Below are 25,364 nucleotides of genomic sequence, written 5' to 3' on the forward strand. Positions count from 1 at the left end.
GATCTGCCCATTTCTCAATATATAAAGGGCCATTCTAACACCTATTAAACTCCCTAGACCACAGACCACATACCCAACATGACGGCCAACGGAACAGCCAAGCGGAATCCCCTCCCCCACGGAGTCTACGTCCCCACAGTGGCCTTCTTCAAACCGGACGAAGAAGTTGACATAGCCACCGTTGAGAAGCACGCCGCCTACCTCGCCCACAGCGGCGTCACAGGCCTAGTAACCCAAGGCAGCAACGGCGAAGCCGTCCACTTGGACCGCGACGAACGCAAAGCTATCACAGCAGCCACACGGCGCGCCGTCGATGCAGCGGGGTACAACAGCATGCCAGTAATCGCTGGCTGTGGTGCCCCCTCAACGCGCGAGACCATCCAGTTCTGCAAAGACTCCGGCGAAGCTGGTGCCGATGCTGTCCTGGTGCTCCCGCCGAGCTACTACAAGGCTCTGGTGAGCAGCGAGTCCATGCATGCACACTTCCAGGCTGTGGCTGATGCCTCGCCGGTGCCGGTGCTTATTTACAACTTCCCTGGAGCTTCGTCTGGGCTTGATCTGAGCTCTGATGATATTATTGCTTTGTCGGTGCATCCTAATATCATTGGGTGCAAGCTTACCTGTGGTAATACTGGTAAACTTGCCCGTATTGCTGCGGCGCAGCCTGATTTCCTTACCTTTGGTGGCTCGGCCGACTTTACCCTCCAGACTTTGATTGCTGGTGGTGCTGGTATCATTGGTGGCGTTGCCAATATGATTCCTAGATCTTGTGTGCGGGTTATGGAGCTCTATCGCAGTGGAAAGGTTCAGGAGGCACAGAAGGTGCAGGCTGTTGTTGCTCGTGCTGATTGGGCTGCTATCCACGGTGGCTTCATTGCTGTCAAGACTGGTTTGCAGTCTTATCGTGGCTATGGTGGTCTTCCTCGGCGACCTTGTGTTGTCCCCGATGTCAAGGCGGCGGCGGCCATTCACGACGAGTTCCGGGAGGGGATGGAGCTGGAGAAATCTTTGGAGAAGTCTTAACTATAGAAGTTACCTGAAATGATACCTAAGCTTCTTTAATCTATCTGTGTGTAGTAGATCTGAGTGTAGATATCCCATGTCACTGTACCATTGGACTAGATACAGTAGCTCACCCCTCTTTCATGTGTCCTCGTGGCCTCGAAGCGAAGCTCAGGTCGTATGCGGAGGTTGTAGTTATCTCTGCCCTTAGGCTAGTGTAATTAATGTCATTAGTGTCGCTAGTACAGTATAGAGTAGTTAGAATGTAACATGAGCGATGAAACAAGGGGTTTGTTTGTCTATCTTCATCTCCACAGTTGCACTGAAAGGATCGGCATGCTACACATAAATAGTCCGTCGTTTCTTATCTGTTCAGTCGTTCTCTTCATCGCCATCACTCACCTCCTCACGATGAAGTTCGCCTCTGTCTTGAGTGTCCTCGGGGCCCTCACGGCCGTGTCTGCTGTCCAGGTGAACCCACTTCCCGCCCCCCGCAACATCACTTGGGGTTCGTCCGGTCCGATCCAAGTGCAACGATTGTCTCTGCGCGATCGACACACCAGTTCAGTGGTGACCAAAGCCTGGGTGCGAGCATGGAACTCCATCACCACCCTGCAATGGGTTCCCGCCGCTGTAGAAGCTCCTATCTCCGACTACCCAGCCTTCCCGACCTCCACCCCCGAATCCAAGACCAAGCGCACGAACACGGGGATCCACTACGTCGAGGTCCAGATCAAGGACAGTCGGGCTGATCTGCAGCATGGCGTGGATGAATCATACACACTCGAGGTGACCAAGGGATCCAACAGCATCAAGATCACCTCCCAGACCGTCTGGGGTGCGCTGCACGCGTTCACCACCCTGCAGCAGATCATTATCTCCAACGGAAAGGGTGGTTTAATCATTGAGCAGCCAGTCAAGATCCAAGATGCACCGCTGTACCCATACCGCGGCATCATGATCGACACCGGTCGCAACTTCATCTCGGTGCGCAAGATCATGGAACAAATCGACGGCATGGCTCTCTCCAAGCTGAACGTCCTGCACTGGCACCTGGACGACTCCCAGTCCTGGCCGATGCAGATGCGCTCCTACCCCGAGATGACCAAGGACGCCTACTCCCCCCGCGAGGTCTACACCGAGGTCGACATGCGCCGCGTCATTGCCTATGCCCGTGCCCGCGGTGTTCGTGTGATTCCCGAGGTCGACATGCCCGGCCACTCTGCTTCAGGCTGGCAACAAGTCGACCCGGAGATTGTGGCGTGTGCCAACTCTTGGTGGTCCAATGATGTGTGGCAGTACCATACCGCAGTTGAGCCAAACCCGGGTCAGCTGGATATCATCTATAACAAAACCTACGAGGTTGTCAACAATGTTTACCACGATCTTTCCGCTATCTTCGATGACAACTGGTTCCACGTCGGCGCCGACGAGCTCCAGCCCAACTGCTACAACTTCAGCGCGCACGTCACTGAATGGTTCGCTGAGGACCCAGCGCGCACATACAATGATCTAGTCCAATACTGGATCGACCGTGCAATCCCTATCTTCCGCAGCGTAGGCAAACACCGCCGGATGATGATGTGGGAAGACATCGTCCTCTCTACCGAGAACGCCCACGACGTCCCCAAAGACGTCGTCATGCAAAGCTGGAACAACGGCCTAGACAACATCCAAAAACTGACCACGGCCGGCTACGATGTCGTCGTCTCCTCCTCAGACTTCCTCTACCTAGACTGCGGTCACGGCGGCTTTGTCACCAACGATCCCCGCTACAACGAGAACTCCAACCCAGACGGCGGCGTCAACTTCAACTACGGCGGCAACGGCGGATCCTGGTGCGCACCCTACAAGACCTGGCAACGTATCTACGACTATGACTTCACCTACAACCTCACCGACACACAGGCATCTCATATCCTCGGCGCCGAGGCACCTCTTTGGTCTGAGCAGGTCGATGACATCAACATCTCCAGCGAGTTCTGGCCTCGTGCCGCTGCCCTCGGTGAACGTGTTTGGTCGGGTAATCGCGATGCGACTGGTAACAAGCGCACTAATATGCTTACCCAGCGCTTGCTGAACTTCCGCGAGTATCTCGTTGCTAATGGTGTTATGGCCAATGCGCTTGTGCCTAAGTATTGCTTGAAGCATCCCCATGCTTGTGATCTTTATCAAAATCAGACTGCTATCTCTTAAGGGATGGCTACTCTGTTTGGCTTCAGTTTGATCTCGGGATACTGGGTGTCAGCGTTGACTTGGAAGCGTTGACTTATACTCTATCTACTATTCATTAACTCATATCTGTATATACTTATTCATTCTTGATACCCAATACTATTCTGGGATTCCATTGATCAGCCTCTCTTGTAACTGACAATCGTAGTGAACCAATTCCCAAACAGGCAAAATGTTTACACTCACCAACCCCAGACCAAATGCCAATCCAAACCCAAATCTAAATCACGTTTTCCATCCCAGAATCCATAATCCCAAATCCATCATGCGATTACCGCACAAAGTCAACAAACCCACCACATTTACATCCCCAAATTCCAGATCGACGTAGCCAAACCTCTGGATCAATCCCTTTCATTCCACTCCATGCCTTCCTACTAACGTTGTGCAACGCCGTCCACCTTAGAAAATAAGGCTCCACTTCCCATTTCTCTAATGAGGTGTGCTTTTGTTGGTTTTAGTATTGGTCGGGATGTACCTATACGTGAGGCAGGTGAGATGCAAGCTACTATATATCCTTGCAAAAGCCATGCTTGCCTTCCTAGAGTGGACCTCCACCTCCCGGTGCTATACCTATATAGTCGCTAAGATCTTTATCCTATTCATAGATATCTACGCCGAGAATACTGATATATGTAGAAGCAGTAGGAATCAACGCCTGTAAGGGGTAAACCGGTGATAACTAGGCTATGGGTGTTTCTAGCGCGTCGCGGAGGGCGGACAGCGTAAACCATGAGTATGCGAATATAGGTTCCTCGGCTGCTATCAAAAATGCTGTGATTTTGTCCCGGTTAATGATTTTCGAGATTGCGTTTTGTCGGTGATCAGGGGTCTACTAGGTACAGACATATTCTATTGTTCACGGGGTTACCTACCAATCTAGTATCGGGAGGTCTTCCCAAATTTGCATGTCGTAGAGAATAAGTGCGTCCCCGCTAGCTGTTTTTGGGCTTAGGAGCTTAGAGAGTTAGACTAGGATATCGATAAGCTTGTCATGATATTCAGGAAGTTCGCAGGCGCATCTTACGATCAGACCCCAAAGACGACCAAGACCTGCTTCAGGTTCTATTGATGAGGAGATTGAAGCGAGATTCCTCGCGGCTTCTCGTGCATACATGTCGTTGAATAAGCCCTGCAGGACTGCAAACCAGGAAGCAAATATTTCGTCTGTGACAGCCGTCATTTTGATGATGCAAGTTCGCTCACTTATAAATACATTACCGCTTCAGTGACGTAGTAACTCTAGCCCCCATGTTACATTTCACGAGAACTAGATATGTCTATTAGTTTTTCGGACTAGGCTGGGCCAGTATACTTTGCGATGATCGTCTAGAAGATGGATGTGGTGGTTATCTAACTTCGAACCAGACCGGACTGGATAGATAGTACTGGACTCCCAACTCACATGTAGCACAAACTACGAAGACTACAACGAATGATGAAATCAACTATCCCTCCTATCCGTTCCATGTTCTGAATGTATCAGTCCATTTGATCTAGATCGGCCATGCCTCACTTGAGTATATGTTATGCATATATATACATACATCAGGTCAAATTAAGCGATGTACAACCAAAAACAACGAACTAAATGGAAAACAAGTATCGATTCTTAACAGCCAATTTTACGTATCACAGAATCCCTATCTCCAATGCCATCCAAGTCTTCCATCCTCCAATCCCACTCGGCCTCCCTCGGGTATCACCACCAAACAAACCCAGCCGAATCCTGAGTAACCCCGCGCACCGGGGAACACTTCACTTCGTGTTTGTTGTTCGCCGTTCGGTTAGCATCGACCGATCGGGACGGTGAGCTTCCACTTTGGGACTTTGGGACTTTGAGTGAACGGTAAGCATAACTTCGGCCGTTTACTGTACTTCTACTGTATTTCATGGGAGAGGCGGGCGCTGTGTGAGAGGTGTGTTTGTGCTTGATTCATCTTGGTTTCGCTTACTTGCGGATATCTTGCAGCTTACAGTACTCGAAGAGTGTTCTGTGCGACGTAATTGTTTCGAGTTATATTTCCGAATTTGGGGTCGTACGTGCTTCGTTGGATTGGGATTATGTGTGTTTTGGGCTTAGATTGTTTTAATGGTTTCATATCGTGCAAAGGTCCGTATAATACTAGGTTTTGCTGGTTGTCTTGTTTGGTTTGTCAGTGTTGTACCTGGTGCACTGATATAGGAGGAGAGGTGTTGAAGTGGTCAAATCAGACGAAACATTCGCTCTATTTTTTTCTACTTCTGGTTCTGCTTGTATTCAATTCTCAATTTTTAATGGGCCTTGATCGCGCTCAATCTGATCGGCTCCGTCTTGGGTGTCAGTTACACAGCATCAACCCCAAGAACTAGGTTGTAGGTGATAGTCTGATGGCAGGCCGCGACTAAATCGTGTTGGTTATGTTTTACGATTGAGGGATGGGTTTTGTTTATTGTTTTTTTTTTTTTTTCACGGGACTGCGGAGATTTTGCGACAGTTTTTGGTTTCTGATTCTGCATGTACTGTGCTTATTTGCAGCACGGTCGTTCCTAGGTGTCCGAGGTGAGATGGTTCATTATATAGCCCAGTTTTAGAGGATGAGAGTCCTGGAAACTGTGTAAATTTGCCTAGATACTTGCTAGAATATATCCTGGTTGTTGCATTATCATCTCCGAGGAAGGTTTCCGCTTCCAAGTAAATGACCCTCAGATTTGATATATTACACTCTGCAGACTCACCACAACAGCGAGCCAGGACCTCGAACATCACGGTCGCAGTGCTATGACTGGATACTCACACGTTGTCAACCCAGCTCAATATCCAACTCGAATATCACGAGTCCATGAATTATGGGCCATGCCTGTCCTGAGGCAGCGATCAGACATAAGCAGCGAACCGAGCTCAAGCGAAGATCCCCGCAAGTCAACATAACGCCTTGCACTCTACATAAGCATTGTAGTCATTTACGTACCTGCTCGATGAATGTACGCCACTATAAATCACGACTTGTAATAGGAGTACCTGATCAAGTACACCGACAAAAAACTAAGGAAAAGCCAGACCCTGCAGCGTCCCCAATATACTGCACACAAATACATCTGCATAGGATCGCCAACTATAGAACCTAATCATGGCCAGTTCCTTGATCTGCCACGGGGTCATGTCACAATCACAGTTACAGTGCATGATCTCCAAAGATCACCAAGTGGGAGAATGCGTACATTTGTGCAACATCAATGCACAGCGCTCAGGCCGACAATGACAATTAACAGCTAAACAGCGGACGGGAGGGCTAGCGGTCGCCCTGTGCCGTCACGGAAATAAGCGACGCGGATATTTCAGTCTGTTTTCAAAGGCGCGCCGGAGCGCCCGACTTGCCCCACGAAGTGTCACCAACATCGTCATTTTCGGATACTCGGATGAATTGATTAACACCGCCTCAGTGGGGTTCGCATCGAGCATTGTGCGTCATCTCGGGGAGGGCGAAGCTGCTCCCCCATAGGCTGTGTGCAGTGGCTAGAGGGCTTGGGGTGGGGACAATATGGGGGGACTCAATTTTTGTCTGTGGCACAGCTCAAAACAGCCAGAATGGTGGGATTACTGTATGTGAACTGTAATTGTCGATCTGTCGTGTTTACAGTATTTCGTTCCAATGACCCACAGCACATCTTTCAGACACAGTGGGCCGTCATGTTCTTTTTTTTGCGCCCGTGGCTAGTCCCTAGATGATAGGTTGTTTGCTTCGCCTTTGTTCGGGGAATCTGCGTGCCGAAGAATTAGGGTCGAAGTGACAGATCAGAAGTAATAGTCAATCTATCTATGTCGATCGGGGTTTTGCGTATACATGTACTCTAACTTGCAGATATACAATCTGGATCCCGAGATCTTTGCCCCTTGTTCACTGTTGCATAGACTTGTTTTATAAAAAAGTTGACTACAATTGGACCAATGGAATTCCTAAAGTACCAGTGTACATGATATCATGTCATTTACAGTACAGCATAGACTGTTCTATAGTTTAGATAAGGCACCAGACAATCGGAAACAGATAAATGTCTAACAGACAAGGAACAGCTGCTCGGGGAGCTCGTAGTAAGTTTCGCCAGTGCAGCAGATGAAACACTAAAAATGCCACTGCCTCGTCCTCGGTGGAACACTCCCATCATCTGATTAGCCATAGGACGCATCCACGATCCCTATTAAATTGTTACACATATCTCAAAGACCAGGGTCAGATGATCGGGCCCTAGTTCTGATTCAAATCAAAGCCTGGATGAGGCAAGCCTGTGAGAGCCTAGAGGATTGGGTAAAAGCCAAGCCGAGGGGGTGCTTGCGGATCGCTTTCCCACTGCGAAGTGATTGGAAGATATCCCATGTCTGTGATAGTGATACGAGATAGCAGTTATCGAACCATAAATTATATCCCCTCCCCAAATCTAGAGTCCAGATCAATCGATCTGTGCAATTATCCGGCTTTGCACGGAGTGTACATGTAAATGCACTGACTCAAGGGTTGATGAGGAAGTGGGTCAATGATTCACTGGGTATAGAGGTATAGAGCTTGGCTCTGATCCCGAAGCTAATCTTGCATCGATAGTGTCGTCAGTGGCAGGCGGGTACGTGGGTGATTGGTGGCGTTTGACCCTCGTGCAGGGGTGATTCACACAGACGAACTGGTAGATCAGAGCTCTGAGCCCGGGTGGCATTACTAGGCACTGGTGGTGGTCGCAGACAGGAAACAAAAATACAGATTCACAAATTAAGTTGTATCATGTATACCAATAAAGCTATATACACTAGTGCTGTCTATGTACAGTGTCCTGGGAAAACTTTACCCTGGTGAAATGGCCGATTGTCAACCCTTTGGCCATTTCAAACAGGATTTAAGGAAAACAATGCCATAGTAACTTTGAGAACGGCCCCAGATGATCTTTTACATTGTATCAATAACACAAAACAAGACAAACTTATTCCACATCTATCAACTATAAAATCCACATAAGACTTTATTGCCTAATTGGGACAAGTAATTTACTTATCGCAAGGCGTGCAACGCCTAACTGCTAATGCATACCGACCCTCGCTTCCCCAAACTCAACCAGCGTCAAACCAATCCCCAGTTCACATGGACTGGCAATTCGACCCAGCCACATGGAACCGTGGAGGTGTAAGGATCGGTCCGCGCACGGCACACGGCATACTGGGCAGCCGGCGAAACCAATAGCGTAGTCTGAAAATCGCGGATATATATGTATCCAAAGGTAAGACAGACAGGAAGATGCGAGATACCCAGCGAAGACAATTTGAGTCAGGTAACCAATATGTCACCACTTGCCTTATGCAGGGGGCGGGGTTGGCCATGTGACTCCGCTGGAGATCAGAGCGCCGGCCTTGCAGGGGTGGTATGGAGACCGAGGGGAGGTGATTAGGATCAGACAGGAAGGAGATGGGTGCTAATGCATGGGTGAGAGGCGACTCGGCTATTGTACATGTACATTTGTACATTTGTAGCGAGTCATAACATTGATTTGCACGTTAATTCTCCTAATTTGTTACCTCTATTGCTGGATTGGGGTATTTGTCACCCCTGACAGGGATCTGTACAATGGATCGAGTCTACTAAACCACAACCCCTAAAACCCCCGTACCAGACGAGCCTTTAACCCAATTCGAGTATGTTATTCAAGATCGCCAGCAGAAACAGGCTTGTATTAGCAAACACATGTCGCACCCTCCTCGCGGATACGTCAGGCGGGTCCGACCTGTCATGCTGGATTCAATAGTGCAACTAGCGTCCGCACATCACGCCCAAGCCCGGCACTCCTGAGTGCTCGACGGAGAATACTTTGTCTTGTGGAGCTGAAAACTGTACACTGACACTATACACTAGGCTTGATCGGAAATTGCCGCACATTTACAAACAAAGAAACCTGTCGACTCCCTATGGCTGCCTGAATCAATAGTATTATGGTTTTCATGTTGGGTTACCACCCCACTTGAGTTTCTTTGTCTCATCCGAAACTTAGACATTTCCCCTGTCACTTATCCGCTTAACCCGGGCGACTGGGGCTTGATTCACCGAGCCGTGCACGTTTCCACGCCCAGACTCAACATGTCGATTGTTGAACTTGTGCTGCCCGTTTAGTGTATAGTATAGTATACTAGAGTAGAGTAGCAACCTTGGGGGCCAAATTATAGGCGATGTCCGTGAATTACAACACCCGTTTTTCTTAATTAGTTGTACATCTGTCGTAGAGCTAACAAAGTTAGATATCAACAGCCGTGGTTGGAGGAAGTAAGCAACCGAGCCACGCTAGCATTGAAAGAGGCTTATCTGGTCGCTTTTGGCCCACAAAACCTCTCAGGGGCAAGCACAGCGGTAAAACTGCGGGTGATATTCCAATATCCAACATCCGACCCCAATTTTGGGTTCGGGTGTTGGGCGTTGGGTCGCAAGAGCCGGATCCAGACACCTGGAGCTGTCATTCGGCTGTCTACGAGATTTGGGTCTAGAGCGTTTGATCGTCAAGTTGGGTTGGGGATGTGGACTTATCAATCTTCGGAGGGTCTCCGATGAGACAGAATAGGACCAAACAGGAAGTAGTAAGAGGTACTTTAGTTCGGTGATACTGAGGCGTATTAACGAGAGAAACCAAGAGTGGATTCAATTGAAGGCTTCTGCTAGATGCCGAGAGATTGCGTACATGTCTACCGTGCAGTATGCTGTCGGTCTTGTCGGCATGGATGGTACTTGGTTTTGGCAGGGCATTGTCGCGGCTTTGCTGTTGTGCAACGTGCCATGTGTGAGACTCGGTATTGTTCTGGAAGACCCTTTGGCTTGTTGGCACAGGGTACATCCCTGTAATTCATTTAGTCCTTATATCGTGGCGCGCGGTTGAGCGACACAAGGATCGCTTCTTGAAACACGCCTCTGGACTCGATAAAGTGAGGCCAGGCCCGATCGGGCAAACTGTCAATTAAGACTCGGTGGGTCCGCTCTGTGTTTTGGGGATTTGACACCTAAAAGAGATGCCTGCTTATACGCCGAGTGTGGCCTGGAGATCAGTATTCCGTAGTGTATGTCGAATTGAATAGGGGAACCATGATCTCCATTGTATAGGCGCTCTTGCCACGGCTCTAGACAGGGATCCGGACGAACCTATATTCTTCCTGGTTTTTTAATTGGAAGATAAGGGCAATCTAACAATATACACCCCTGCGAAGCGCATGTTCGAGCCCAAAGTAGTCGTCAGAGCATCAAGGCGTTTATGGGGGCCAATACACCAGAGTAAGCTAAGATTTGGGGTCCAAAACATTACTGCCAAAGTAAACAAGGAGCAATAGAGTAAATTCCGTTGAGATAACCCCCGAATAGACGAACGTGCAAACGGCGGATGTTCAAGTTGTGCGACTTTAGCAGCGGGGACCATAACATCCATGTATCGCCGACCACATTGCAACTCACACCAACACTTAAAACATGGTACCCTGAAATGTAGCTAACGTTAGATGGTAAACATAGCAACCTCCGTCATGCGGTGCACCCAGGAAAAAGGAATAAACAGAATCGTCGCTGCATCTGCCAGGATCCCTTGACTAGAGTAAAAAGCGCACATGCCTAATTCAGTTAGCCATCTCAAGAAGTAAACAACATGCACGATCTCAAAGCATGTCCATGCCGATCGTTGCCCCTCCAGACGTAGGTGTTTCACCTTTGACTTGTTTCAATTCTTATTTTAGAAACACCACATGGTTGACAGGGAATAGGCCCTGCTTACCCCCTCCCCCATTCTCTCCCACCCATAATGTATGCCCTGTTTCGGTAAGGCTAAGAGCGGCTCTTGATGTTATGAATAGACCGGAGGCTCAAGAGTTGGGATCGGCAGGGAAGCATATGTAGATTCAGCGTCTACAGGACGGAATTAGACAAGGCCGTGGTTTCCTCTGATTTGTTGGCTGTGTGTTTATTCTTAGGGTGTAATCTTGATGTCTGGGGAAAGACAGAAACATCAATGCTCGACGGGTAGTATTTGCCACTTTGGGGAGAAATGAGAAATGAGCCTCTGGGTGATCTGACCACCAGGCAAATCTTTCAACAGTGGAGAATCCCATATTTACCTATGGACTGCACCTAGACCAAACATGCTTTGCCCCTTTTTGGTAGGGTGTTATGTTCTCAATCTATGAAGTTCGTTTCCGGAAGTGCCGACGCATTTCTCTCCGTCACGTTGCATTCTTAAATCAAGCTGACATACCAAGAGCCTCGGTTTATTTTCAATCTCCGTATGGCGGGCCTGAAGAAAAAGGCTTCGGGGTCGCCGGACCCGCAAAGACGGTCGCAAGGTGAGAGGGCATGTATGCATGGTGAATGGGCAGACGATCATCCCGGGGCCGTGGTGACGGCTGGGAGTGGAGAGGTCTTGGCCGACTTTAATCATGACAGTGTTTTACGCGTGTTTCCGGTGGATACAGAGTAATTACCAAAAAGATGAGGCTGTTGGGGGCCAACGTGGGACGGGCTGCAGCGAACCAGATTGGTCCCTGGTCGGATCTGCCATCACACGTGTGAAGGAGGTGTTCGGATCATGCACTTCTGGGTGCTTACTGGCTACTGTTGTCTGTCGAGGTCTCGTTTCAAGTTGGGTTTGGGTTTGACACGTTGATCATGCCATCTTACGCATAATGTATAGGGTAATCAGGGTTAACGGGCATCCCGGTCAGAAAGCCAAGTCTACACCTTGGGATCTAAAGTAGATTAAACCACTATATACACAGCCTCATGTCAAGCATGGTGTAAAGATTCTCCGATTCCCCCAGGGCAGAATACGAGATGATCTCATTTTCCCCCAGTTTTGGCGTAATCTAGATTTTAGGTACATTAGTTACAGTAGCACCGGGATCGCCGACAAATACGAACCTCTTTGACTGTCAAGCGGTGTATTTGATCAGACTGCGCCTCGATTACAGTACTTGGACCCGCTTGCCGACATGTCATTGTCCAATTATCCGACGACTGATCAACCCTACAGCCATTCACAGGACCTGACAGCCTTCGTCTCCACCTGTGATAGGGCAATCCCACTGTGGGCCTGTGGCTCAGGCAGGTTTTGTGGCGCTAGTTTCGCGCTGGCGCGTTGACACTCACCGACCCTGTAGGGACGATAGGGACGGGCGCTCCGAGTTGACATCGGCTAGGGCTACATGTAGTCTATGCGCAAGAAAATTAAGTGGATTGGTTAATCTTTCACCGTCTGACAGCATGAAGATTATCTCAATCCATATTATGTTTACCGCTCCACACGGGATAGGACCAAAAAATCAGTTGTCTCTACTGTATACCCCATTAATCTGAAAATTTCACTTGGAAATCCATTTCCGACCCACATGGCCTTCCTTTTTTCTTCGATGAGCTTCCGCTGTCACTATTGACGGCAATGTGGGTAATCCCACGATGTGATAGATATCGTCAGATATTAATTTTTAAAAAAAAAGGAGATCTAGAAAAGGAAAGAGCTGCAACGATGGTACATGTACATTACATCCGAGTATGCCAGATCATCCCATCGTTCCAAGGCATAAAAGGCAACCAAACGCAGGCCGAATTACAAGAGCTATGCGGCTCTTGCACGAGCACAAGGACAACACCGAGGCGGCATCAGAAAGGGTATAATTAAAATTACACTAACTGCAAGCAGAGAACCAGATTACCGTAAGGTGTAATGTGTTCATTGTAATGTGTAATGATCGCCAAGGACCAACGCAAAGAGGGTATAGCGTCTCCAAAGAAACTAAAACTCGCGAACCCACGCCCTAAGGAACCCCCTTGATCGGAAGGCCTTTCCAAGCCCTGATTGGGGACTCCTCGGGGACTCGCTCATTTCACGTACGATTGGGGGACCACTTAGACCAATCCCATGCCCGTGCGGGCAGTGGCCGTGCCGAAATGGCTGTGTGGGGAGGGTAGATGGTCCCCGGAGGATCGACTGAACGATTGGATTTGTACAGTCTTCAGTAGCATCGTCGGCCAGATCTTGGACTTCCCTCCTAGGTTTAGATGATAGGCGTTTGACCCACTCAATTTCGTCCTTTCCGTCATACACCAAATGCTGAGTCGGATCCGAACTACTGGGATGAGATCAGATTTTTCTTCGGTACGGTCAGATACATTTCCTCGTCTACGGAGTGTAGAAGATGATATCCTTTACATACTCCCAATTGGGTAGGTGACAAACCTAAACGGATGCCAAGCCCTGCCATGCGGACATGCCGATGACGAAAAAGACATCTGGGGCTATTACTGTCACTTCTCCACCTAACAAAGAATAGAGTAGAGATAGCTACAGAGTATTTCATGATGCATCAGATTGTAGAATTCTGGATAAATGTTGTTAATTCGACCCCATGTGTAATAATAGCCCGAGACTATTAAAAGAGGTCCACCCTAGTCTGCATAGGCGGCTAACCCTTGTCCCTGTTCGTGCCAACAATACGGTATTTTATTTTTATCCCTTAATGATTTTTATTTTTATTTTTATTCTTAATTCTTCATTCTTAATTCTCATTTAATTCTTATTTAATTCTTATTTTATATTCTAATTACATTTATTTTATTTTGGATTCTAGACACTGCAGACTATATCTGTAGGGCGGGTCTGTTTCTATAATATCCCTTCGCCCCCCCCGTAATTCATATTCTAAACCAGCTTATCCTCCTTACAACTTGAATGCAACCTTTAGAATTCCTCTTCAACCTCCTTACATCTCGCACGTTGCCTTTCCGTGGTTGGCGTCTCTGGTTAGCCGAGCGGGCCGCGATCTCGCCCAAGAACCTTGGTATGTACAACGACAGCGACAGCGACAGCGACAGCATTTACTAACCTGCTCCAGCATTGAGGGCATGACGACCTCTGATTTCGTTCTATTTCCCATGGCTTTCCAAAGATCTAAGCAATATTTCATGGATCCCGTCGACATGTTTTACCCGGTGGATGTCTACGGACAAACCGACCTCTCCCGTCTTCCCCATTCGTACTTCGATACCCACATGTTCGAGTCCGAGCTCAAGAACCCCAATTTCTCTATGCCTACAACACCTCCTTCCGCATACTCTACAGAGCCTCAGGTTCCCACCGGCTCTGCTGCCTCTGGGCCATCCATTGCGAGCGCATCCTCCTCGGCTATGGGATCTCCATATTCAGGGACCGCGCATGCTTTCCAGGAAAACTGGGTCAACACGAACAACGGGCTGGGCTTACCAGGTGTAGTCATGAATGACTTGTTCCCGCAAGAGTATATGGGAAACACCATGGACATGGACACGCTCTACCAAGAAAAGTTCCCGGACAGTTATGTCGGTATGTTGTCGCCAATTTGCTGGAGCAGTCGCAGATGCTGACCGATACAGACCCTTCTTTGATTCAGCCAGCGCAACAAAACCATGGTCTTACTCCCATTATTTCATATCCCGAAAACTCCAACTCCTACTCTAACTTGCCACACAACTACCTTGTGCCTTCTCCCGCAACTTCTCCCCTTCCATATAATGATATCGCAGAGCGCCAACCCTCACCGCGCTCACACCCGGTGCAGCATGCCGGACCATCGCCTTTGATGGTACCACACTCACAGGCCCACTCGCGGCCAGTCTCATTATATGATAGACGGTCTTCTATCTCCTCCATCCGATCGCGACGCTCGCAGCACAGCCCGGCGATGAGCAGCATCGAGCCCGATGATGAGTCCAGTGAGAAAGGGCGTTGCCCACACCCCGAGTGTGGACGCGTCTTCAAAGATTTAAAAGCCCACATGTTAACTCACCAGTCAGAACGGCCAGAGAAGTGCCCGATTCTGACCTGTGAGTACCACACCAAGGGATTCGCTCGCAAATACGATAAGAACCGCCACACCTTGACCCACTACAAGGGAACAATGGTCTGCGGTTTCTGCCCGGGACCTGGATCCCCTGCCGAAAAGAGCTTCAACCGCGCTGATGTCTTCAAGCGTCATTTAACTTCCGTCCACGGTGTGGAACAAACACCACCCAACTGCCGCAAGCGCAGCCCTGGCGCATCATCAAAGAAGGGCACAAACTATAGCAGCGATGCCACCGGCAAGTGCTCAACCTGTTCCGCGACTTTCAGCAATGCCCAGGACTTCTACGAACATCTCGACGACTGTGTCCTCAGCGTGGTGCAGCAAGAAGAGCGCTCTGAGGCCATCAATCAGCAGCGCCTTGCTGAAGTTGCCGGCGACGAGGAGGTCAAGAAGACCATGGAAAAGCACCAACTCGACGTGTCCTCCCCCGTCGATACATTCAATGATTACGATGAGCTGAACGATGACGATTCTCATGACCTCTCCAACTGGGCTGCCGGTCGCAGCGGACTAAAATCTACCAAGGGGAACAACATTCCCTCCTCGCGTCCCATTATTGGATCAGGCAATGCTATTTCCAAAACAAAGCCCCCTCGCGCAGTCGCAACCCGCCGTCGCAACAACCGTGGCAACTACCCTCAGTCCTGGGGTTGCCCCAGCAGCAGCATCAAGACCAAGAAGCGTGTTCTCTGCGTCTTCGATGGCCCGCGCCGGCTGTGGAAGGACGAGATGATGCTCAACAATGAATTTGAGGTTCGTGTCCGACTTCCTCGTCGCCCTGAGGATGACCGCGATGCCTATGTCACCGATCTGGATATCGAGACTCTCAACCGTGCTGAGGGTGTTCTAGGTGCTACTGACGAGGAACGCGGTCCTTGGATCGGTGGCCCATCGTCCTATATTATGGGCCAGCCGGCAATGCCTTTGCCGGAAATGTGCCAGATGCATGATGACGAGGTTTCCATCAATGAATTAATGGCTTGAACGATTCTCCTATTCTCTTTCATTCCCTTCTCCTTACCTCTTCTCTCTTCTCAACCTTCTGGCTTGGCTGTGTGTATTTTCTTTGATGTGTCATGTTTCCGAACAGCAGCGGCTTCTTGGCGAGCGATTTGTCTGAATACGGATTATGGATGATACCTTGGGATTGATATGGGATGATTTTCTCTTTGTTTCTTATGTTATTCGCCTGGCTGCATGCTGGCTATACTGTGAGCCGAATTCTGCTGGCCAGGATCTTGGCGATGGTGTTAATCGGGGACTCAAAATGACTGTCTTCTAATGAGAAATCATATTCTACGATGTACTCCATACTTTAGTCTATTCAATTATCTGGTAGTTGTCAATTGCCAATTGCAACTGTATAGTAAAGCTGGCGGACATACCCAGTTGCCGACCCCCAATCCCCACCTCCCCATGTTCCTCCCATCGTCAAATCCCCAGCTCCGTCATGCAATTAGCTCTACCAGAAAGTCTACCGACATTAGTCGCAAAGCGCTTTACAGCTGCCCGAGATGCCAGTCATTTGGTGTTCTCTTCAACTCACTTGTCGATAATTAACGCCTCAGGGATATCGGTGAGTGACGTCTCCGGGACAGGTCAAAGACGTAGCTAACACCACCCGACTACAGTATCAACTTCGTTACTGCCCAGCTCTCGCGAAGAAACCCTCCAATATCAAATCCGACAATGGACCCAAGACTCCCAAGCCCGATCCCTTCCAGAACCCTACCCCAGAGCTCCTGGTCGCGCAATTCCCGCCCGAGAACCCCGCCTACAACCTGATTCTCAACAAGTTCCCTGTTATCCCGAACCACTTCCTCCTCGTGACAAGAGACTGGCAAGCGCAGACCGATCTGCTAGAGAAAGCTGATCTAGAGGCTACATATGAAGTCTTAAAGGCGTGGAACACGTCTGAATCGGACCAAACGAATGGCTCGAAGAACCAGGGCCAGAGCCAAAGCCAAAGCCTCTTCGCATTTTTCAACTCCGGCGACGACAGCGGTGCAAGCCAACCGCACCGCCACCTCCAATTCCTCCCCGTGGAAGCAATGCGCCAACCCGGGTCAGAGACCTGGCACCCGCTGATCGACCTGCTCACATCCCAACCCACATCCCCCCCCTCTTCACCTTCTTCAACGCCCAAATTCCAACACCTCCATGCCCTCCCATTCGCTCACTTTGCTCTTCCGCTCCCGCAAAACCCTTCACCCGAAGCTCTCTATTCGATATACACCACTCTGTACAAGGCCGCCGTTGCAGCAACACGCGGCTGTAGCCCACACCAGGATACCGGGCCAGTTCCTACACACGGTGCATCGCATATCAGCTACAATCTCGCCATGACACGTTCGAAGATGATGATTTGTCCGCGTCGGCAGGAGACGGCGGTTGTGCCGATTGACACTGCGGCAGCAGCTGACATAGTCGATCCCGGGGTTCTCTCGTTAAACGGGACTATCCTTGCAGCAACGCTTATGGTAAAGGCTGAGAGTGAGTGGGATGTACTTAGAGAGAATCCAGAGTTGCTTACGCAGGTTCTTGCTACGGTTGGATTCCCACGGACAGATTCGCGAGGCCCTTCTCTGTGAAGGGTGAAGGTGGAATAGGTGTTTATGTATGACTGTTGCTGAGTTGAGTTGCTGACTTGTACTTTTTGGTCTTTTCCTTTATTTTCACCTTGCATATCAGCATCAAATGGAGCTTCGCTTTGTCATCTACGACTCGAAGACTATTCACCAAACTCGAATCAAAACCTACTATGAGACATCAGATATCAAGATAGCATGTGTGCATATACCAGCAAACAAAAAATAACAAATGAAGAAAAAATGATGATATTCAACTCAATTCTAAAGCTTCGACCCATTCGCCTTGGCGACCAACTGCGCATTAACAGGCGTAACCGCCTTCCCGGTCTTCTCAAAAGAAAGAATATTCTCCATACCCAACCTCTCAAACCCGATATGCGAATCAACCGAAGCACCAGCATTATGAGCCATCATCTCGACATTGCGCATAGAAGCAAGCTTAGGACACACCCTCGGCTCATCGAAATGCACATCCAAACCAGCCGCAGCCAACTTCCCACTCTCCAACGCCTCCACAAGCGCGCTTTCATCAAGCAATTTTCCTCGAGCAATGTTAATTAACCTGGCTCCATCCTTCATCTTTGCCAAGAGACTCTTATTAAGCAGTGTCTCTCCACTAAACGGTGTCGCAACCATCACACAATCCGAAACTGCCAGCAATGTATCCATCTCCTTGTGGTATGTAGCTTTTGACACGGATTCAAGCTCGGACGGCATTCTCACGATATCGTGGTAGTGGATCTTCATCTTCATCGCAAGGTACGCCTTCTCAGCTGTTCGTCGACCGATCTGTCCGAATCCGATGATACCGAGTGTATGTCCGTTCGGGTTGTGAGAGACCATAGCCAAGTTTCGGTTTGCGTCGACGAATTGATCAGCGTCTACAGAGCGCGCAGCTACATGAGACCAACTAAAGAGACGGAATGTAGAGATGATCAACCAGATAGCGGCGTCAGCCACAGACTCTGTGCATGCAGCTGCGGCGTTGCAGTAGGTGACACCTATTTAGACGACATACGCATCAGCATCGACCTCTTTCTCAAGTTCACCCCCCATAACCTTGCGTATTAAGGGGGTATACCTACCCCTCCTAGCTAAAGCAGCCGTATCAACCCAATCAAACCCAGCACCAGCACTAGCATAAACACGACAAGTAGCCGGCAACAGCGAAACAAGTTCTTCATCCCAGTTGCCCATCTCACCACCAGTATTCCAGAACGGGCGGTAGATAGCAAAGAAATCACCGAAGGTGCGCTCTTTCAGGGCACGCTTGAAATCCTCCCGGTTCATACTGTATGAACGGCGGATGTCGAATGCATCTTGGAATTTGGCGTAAAGCTCGTGGTTCCAGCGGATGTCGTCGCCTAGGTGGAGGACGATTGGCTTGGGCATTTTGGTTGTATGTGTTCTTTGGGTTTGGATGAATATGAATGGAATAGATATGGGTGGGAGAATGGGTGTAATGGAGGAAGTTTGGTTGAGCTTCAATTGAACTGATTTTGTATTATATTCTTACAGACACCGGAACTACTTAAATACTTCTATTTCTCTTGCTTTCTGCTTCCTCCGAATTGCAGTTGTCGCCGGCAATTGCTATTGTCTTTTTTTTTTGGTCGGCTATTGAGTTGCTTGGTGCCGGGTATTGTGAGGTACGGCTAATGAAATCCGAGATAGACGGTGTATGTGGGGTGATCATCGGAACCCCCAATGGAATGATGATAGTGTATATTTCTGGGGTGTGGGGATTATTGCCTGATCGTTTGTTCTAGGGGCGAAGTATGTATCTCCTTGTTCTGGAGTCTGCTACTACAAATTTGACATACAATAGGGGCCACAAGTCTTTTACATCCTCGCTTTTATATTACCTCATTAGGTCGGCCGAAGCACTCGAAATTGGGCAAACAAGAGGCCAAAAAAGAGATGCCAAACTAGTTCAACATGCCGAGAAAATGACATATCATGTTTCCCTACCTGAGGAGACTCCCAGCACTAGGTCCAATGAAGACTTGTAAGAGCTATACAATATGGTCTTGATTGTTGATTGGACATAATTATTGTTGTGCTTGAATGGAACGCAGTCTAAAAGTTCAAGAGCACCCAACGCTTCGATACAAAGAATCAGACCAGCTGAGAGAAACAACACATTTGAACAAATCGCATTCCTCCCAGAAATTACAGACAGCCTCCAAGTCAAAGCTTGATATCATGGATCTCGCACCACTTTTTCTTGCATGTAGCGTTTCCGAAATAGTATGATCCACCGTGACTCCAAATATACTCTGCAACCTTCTTCCAGGATACCTTAGGCGGCTGGTGCATGTTAATACTGAGCTGTACGATGGAAGTGTATGCCTCAGGGGATTCGGAGCAGACAAATACAGCTTCGCGGAGGAGTTTGATCTGTAAGACACACAAATGATTAGTTCAAGGGTCAATGTGTGCAGGCGCAAGTCAGTTCACGTACATCCTTGGTTTGCCACTTAGGCTTCCTCACGCGCTGATCTTTGGCTTTGGTCAAAGTGCGGAATCGGCCACGTAGTGTAGACTCTGCCTCTTTGAATCCGCCAATTCTCTTGATATCTTTGTAGGAGAGACCGTGCCGCTTGCAGTCAATCAAAAATGCATTACGGGCATCGCTGTAGTGAAGGCTTGCTTCAATGGTGGCTCGGTCGTCGCTGGCTGGTTGAGGAGACGCTGACTCCTCCGTTGTGGGGTGAACATATGAGGGACTGGGTCCGTTCAGTGGCAGCTGGTCGAACGATCCAGCCTCTGTGTCGGAGTAAACAGCCCCAGAGCTCGATGCGTATCCATTGTCTGGGAAGGGTTGCTGGTTCTGGGGCACTTGGATTACTGTTGGCCTTGGGACCGAAGCGAAAGACTCTTGGGTGAATGAAGAAGTGGTCCCAGACATGACAATATGGTCAAAAGGCGGCATTGGCAAGCCATGGGTAGTGACAACGGAAATTGAGGTCTGTTTTGCGTGTCTGTATGGATGATTGACGGACCAAGGCCCTTCATAAGTGCTGGCGGTCAGCCAAGTCATATCATCAGCTGCATCACTAGTGACGCGAGAATGATACCACATATCAGGCTCAGTATTCATACTCCACGAGCTACATGCAGGGCCATTCTCAGAGCTAGTGAATTTGGTGTATGGAGAGGTGTGAAGATCCATGTGTGCCTTGTGTGTATGGAAATTGAAATCACTCTGGTTCGTATTGTAGCCAGTCATGCTTGGGACATAAGCAGACTGCTGGTTGGGGATAGCACAGCCTTTTTGCTCATTTGGGACATCGAACGAAGCAATAGATGGAGTGTCTTCGGTGGCTGATAGGAATGAAAGATTGTTGGCCGCCATGTGTGAGTTTCTTGGAATTGGGTGGACTAGCCCAGCGTGGGAGCCCACTCTGTGACGGTTGAAAGTTTCATCGTAGTTTTCCAAAGTCCCGCTGTAGGATTCGCAATAACCATTGTTGTTATTTGGGATACTCCTCCTGATATCGGGTCTTGCCATGCAAGGAGAGACATTCTGCGCATACTCAGTTCCATATTGATCTCCCACTCTGTGTAGCATGGGGTAGATGCTATTTTGATAAGGGACAGCATGAGCAGCCAAACTCCGTGGGCTAAGCATGGCTTCTGGAAGGTATTGTGTTTGGTTTGTGGGCAAGTGATGAAGGAAACGGAAATTAGGATGTGGACTTGGTTCAGAAGAGCAAGTATTTGAATGCCAGTCACTTGAGAGACTGAGGGAATGCTCATCCAAATACTTTGGGCTGCCAGATAAAGAGGGAGACGAATCTGAGATAATACTGGGGAGCCCAGAGCAATATTCTGGAGAAGATACCCATGGCTTCGGGACCCCGGCAATAGCCAGCATACCAACCATTGTAATGGCCTTGGGCGGAGCAACCGGGCAAATAAATTAAATGAAAATAAGAATAAAGTCACGGTTGTGGACGTGATCCTATCCGCACTCTTCACCGTAACTGTTTGGAAGTGTTGTACGCGGGTCGTCACTGGGTGTGGACTACCGCTACGCAGCAGGAGCTCTTTATAGACCAACCAGTATACACCGGGTAGGTTGTGGAGACTTTGAGGAGACCTGCAGGGCTGACCGTTGGGAGAGGTTAGTATCCTATTTCATATGGAGATGTTTCACCAAGATAAATCATGAGAAGTAAGTTTCCACCCACCGTATGCAAATTTAGACACTCAAGATTGTAGATATAGAAGAGAATCAGATATTTGCAGGTAGGTGGCAGGATAGAGATATAGATATATCCTAATTGTGGAATTGGCGGCCACACGGTACTTGGGAAATGTAAAGCTGGGTTTTGACAACTTGACCTTGGTAGGAACTGGACTTTAGGTCGAGCCGTTAGATGCAATGCAGTCTCAGATCTGCTTGAAATGCGGCTTCTGGGGGTGAATCAGTGGCAAGTTCTAGATAGCTGGTTGTTCGGCCGGTTCCAGGATGGCATCGAGGGAGATTGTTTGAGAGACAATGTTGATAAAAGAGATGAGAAGTGATGGAGTGGACTCAAATTATATCAGTATACAAAAAGGCACAGCAAGATTTATGATATATCTGCGATTTTTAATGGACAAGCTAAATGACCAGGTAGTAGATACATGAACCATGTCTATGATCCCGCCAGTTTATTTCAACCTCTCGGCCCGGTTAATCTCATTCGAGGCCCGTGCCATTACGCAAAGGTCAGGGAAATCCTCGCCTTGGCATCTAAAGGGAGTAGCGTTAACAGAGAAAGAATATCAGTATAGACATGGGTTGGCACTCCAGGACCACCAAACCCTAGCCAGGTCACGAATTTCGCTAGATCCCAGTCATACAATAATAATCCACTTCCCGAGTGTTTCAGATATCTTCTCTATTGTCTTGCTTTAGCCTCGATTCTGTGGCAGTAGATGTATGTTTAGGAGAAAATTGAAACCTGAGCGAGCACGGTGGATGGGTTGTATTCTCGGCGGCACCGTGAGGAAGATCTTCCCTTCCGGCCGTTAGACCTAAGGTCATCTAACTCCGTCCCGGTTTCTTTTTCCATAGCTCCTAGTGGTCAGATAGTCAGAGTTTGTTCAATTAGCCTGAGAACTGCATCCCCGTTGGCAAAGGCCCAAGAAGATGATTCCGCACCAATCGACGGTCCCACCGTGTGCAACCAGGCTAGGCTATGCAGCCGTCTGCATTCTTACCTGTTCAGCAAACTGTCTAGAGCTTCATGCCTTGTCGGTGGCTCGGGCCGTTTCTGAATGTTCCATCTTGGTCGGGTACTGACATGGACCGTCTGGGGGAGGCTTAGTGGCATCCAGATCAATCAGGCCAGGGGGCTGATCCAACGTGATTGGAAAAAAGCAATGTGAACAAGGTTGTGGTGGATCAAATTACTGGTTTTGGATGTGGTGGAGGAAGTTTTGCCGACATACGTTACCTATCAATTTCTGATGTTCTAGCCTCCAACACTGAGACTCTTAGTCCTAACACCAGTGGCTAACACAAGTGGTCCATCGAAGATTCCATAGGAATAAGCGCCAGAGATTGCCAAGCGTCAAATTAATTCCTATAGAGTACATTTTCCACTGCAGGGAGCAGGGTTTACGAACTATAGACGGGTGATCGGTAAAGAACACCCTCAACTGCCGGGTCAAATAAAAACAAAAATAACGGGACCGTTGAAGGATAGCTCCGGCTCGCTTTCCCCGGATTTACAACGCCCTAGAGTTGGACCCATTCAAAAGAAGCTTCTTAACTGCGTCTGGGATGGTTTGGGTGGCGTTGAAACCAGCAAAATCGAAACGGAGCATGCAGTGAAGCGTCACTAAGCCTCCGAAGGGTCCCCTAGGCAGGGAATTCCTGATTCGGTCAAATTACAGGTGCCATAAAAATGAAAAACTTTCCTTTCAAGTAGTGCTATTTACCCTAAAGCTGAGTTGCGTTTCTCGGGACGAGGTTGTATTCGATCGACAGCCAGGTTAATTCCCGGATCTGCAAATCATATTTGCAGGGATATACTTTTATCATACAGGTGAATTAGTCGGTGATTCTTCAACAACCCTGAGACTTAAATGAGATCCGAAACAAATCCGGGGAAGATCGGGATGGCAGCTGACAGGATGGTTGAGCTGGTTTGCGTTGATGCAAACAGGGGCACTAGGAGGATCAGTGGAAGAAAAAAAATGGGGGAATGACGATGTGCAGAAAAAGCAAAAGGATGTTAGTGCTGTCTACTGTAGTTTGAAAGGGGCCCTTTTTGGGGCTGTTGGTTATCTGTTGGTTATCGATCGGCCGAGTTAGGGCTCAACAAGTCCCGGGATCCCAGCGCTGTGCATAGTTGCTTTGGTGTCGGCTTTAGTGAATGATCATCTCTGGCCTCTTGCACTAGTCTAAAGTGCCAAGAGAAATAGAAAATTCGTTTCTCTTCTACTTCTAAGGATACATGGCCCACAATTTTGAGGTTGAAACAGCCTACCTAGGCAATGTTGTTTACTATTCAACACGTACTCGAATCCTCCCTAACAGAGGCATGTATTCTCTCGCAAACTAGAACTCTAGGCTGTTGAATGAGACATAGAAGCCAGATCAAATGTGGAGTAACATCCAGCCTACTGCATTTCAAGTCTTGGCTTGCTGCATGTCTGGCATCCCACAACAGTGTTGCTGGCAGAGCGTTTACTGTGCTGAGAAATTTGAATGACGTGGTTATATTGATGAGAATGTTAGTTTAGGTTTCAGATACTTGAGCAACATTCACTTGTTTCCGCAAATAAGAGGCATTTTTGAGCGAGGTAATCTTAAGTGCCGGGACATCGAGGTGGCGATCTCCGCTAGGGATATGTCACGCTAACATGGGATTCCTCACCCTAGCTCGCCGTAGACTGGAGAATTAGGGAAACAAAGAATTGACCCTCCCCAGATATCGCGGAGTATTTCCAGAGGAAACCAAGTCCTAATGTCACATCCTCGAACCGTACTGGACATATTTTCCTAAAATCCCGCTGAGACTTTGAGATAATCAAATATTCTCAAAAATTTTAATGTGCAATAAAACCACACTGGCTAACTTCTAGATCTCCACCGGGGGCAAATTATAGCTCAATCGTCTGTAACACTGAGTGGAAGAGGCGATAGCGGACATCCCCGGGGCAGAGTGTAGACGTTTGAATTCCCAGTCGCGTTCCCGCGTCCGTCGGCCAGCTGCGTCTCTCTGCGGATGTATTCAGGCAAAAAGTCGGTCAATGGAGAGTTCTTCTAGCCAATGAAATAAGATAGCTGTCAAGGATGGAGAAGACGCACAGATGATGAGATTTAGAGGTATTCATTTTGAAAAATGGCCAGTGTATACAGCAGAACCAAGGCGAGGAAAATGGACCAGTGTCTACAAGTTGGCAAGATGCGCAATGAGATCGATACGACGGGTTGAGTATGCGCGCAGTGCTCCCACGTTCCCAACAACGAATACAGATATACAATTGCCGATAAAAAAATATATTGACTGATCTTTGAACCATCAAATCAAGTTCCAAAGTTCTGGTTCTCCGTGAAGACTTTGAAGCGAGTTCCTAACTTCTACGACAGGAATTGTACCGGATTAAACCGACCGTTGAAAGGGTGTTGGGCACCACTTCACGGATTGCTACTCCTAGTAGAAAGAGAAATGGTTAAT

At 48.5% G+C, this 25,364-nt stretch overlaps 7 protein-coding genes across 7 annotated transcripts; 4 read left to right on the forward strand and 3 right to left on the reverse strand.

Moving 5' to 3' along the window:
- Window positions 1-78: 78 nt before the first annotated feature.
- N7508_005778 (dihydrodipicolinate synthase family protein) lies at window positions 79-1,023 on the forward strand (the record flags this gene model as incomplete). Its single annotated transcript, XM_058463844.1, has 1 exon — window positions 79-1,023. One exon carries the CDS (start codon window positions 79-81, stop codon window positions 1,021-1,023), a length of 945 nt encoding a protein of 314 aa, XP_058320322.1.
- A 390-nt stretch (window positions 1,024-1,413) lies between these two features.
- N7508_005779 (beta-N-acetylhexosaminidase) lies at window positions 1,414-3,198 on the forward strand (the record flags this gene model as incomplete). The annotated part of the gene is made up of 1 exon (XM_058463845.1): window positions 1,414-3,198. The coding sequence occupies one exon, from the start codon at window positions 1,414-1,416 to the stop codon at window positions 3,196-3,198; it is 1,785 nt and encodes a 594-aa protein (XP_058320323.1).
- Window positions 3,199-4,188: 990 nt separating this feature from the next.
- Window positions 4,189-4,420, reverse strand: N7508_005780 (uncharacterized protein; the record flags this gene model as incomplete). Its single annotated transcript, XM_058463846.1, has 2 exons — window positions 4,189-4,209; window positions 4,265-4,420. The coding sequence occupies 2 exons, from the start codon at window positions 4,418-4,420 to the stop codon at window positions 4,189-4,191; spliced, it is 177 nt and encodes a 58-aa protein (XP_058320324.1).
- Window positions 4,421-13,941: 9,521 nt separating this feature from the next.
- On the forward strand, window positions 13,942-16,075 carry zfpA (uncharacterized protein; the record flags this gene model as incomplete). Its single annotated transcript, XM_058463847.1, has 3 exons — window positions 13,942-14,054; window positions 14,105-14,571; window positions 14,622-16,075. The coding sequence occupies 3 exons, from the start codon at window positions 13,942-13,944 to the stop codon at window positions 16,073-16,075; spliced, it is 2,034 nt and encodes a 677-aa protein (XP_058320325.1).
- Window positions 16,076-16,541: 466 nt separating this feature from the next.
- On the forward strand, window positions 16,542-17,682 carry N7508_005782 (uncharacterized protein; the record flags this gene model as incomplete). Its single annotated transcript, XM_058463848.1, has 2 exons — window positions 16,542-16,667; window positions 16,723-17,682. 2 exons carry the CDS (start codon window positions 16,542-16,544, stop codon window positions 17,680-17,682), a joined length of 1,086 nt encoding a protein of 361 aa, XP_058320326.1.
- A 261-nt stretch (window positions 17,683-17,943) lies between these two features.
- N7508_005783 (D-mandelate dehydrogenase-like dehydrogenase) lies at window positions 17,944-19,074 on the reverse strand (the record flags this gene model as incomplete). Its single annotated transcript, XM_058463849.1, has 2 exons — window positions 17,944-18,683; window positions 18,768-19,074. 2 exons carry the CDS (start codon window positions 19,072-19,074, stop codon window positions 17,944-17,946), a joined length of 1,047 nt encoding a protein of 348 aa, XP_058320327.1.
- Window positions 19,075-19,872: 798 nt separating this feature from the next.
- On the reverse strand, window positions 19,873-21,571 carry N7508_005784 (uncharacterized protein; the record flags this gene model as incomplete). The annotated part of the gene is made up of 2 exons (XM_058463850.1): window positions 19,873-20,082; window positions 20,147-21,571. The coding sequence occupies 2 exons, from the start codon at window positions 21,569-21,571 to the stop codon at window positions 19,873-19,875; spliced, it is 1,635 nt and encodes a 544-aa protein (XP_058320328.1).
- Between the last annotated feature and the right edge of the window lie 3,793 nt (window positions 21,572-25,364).

Source organism: Penicillium antarcticum, assembly GCF_028974205.1.
Source record: "Penicillium antarcticum strain IBT 31339 chromosome Unknown utg000005l_segment0_segment0, whole genome shotgun sequence".
NCBI lineage: Eukaryota > Fungi > Ascomycota > Eurotiomycetes > Eurotiales > Aspergillaceae > Penicillium > Penicillium antarcticum.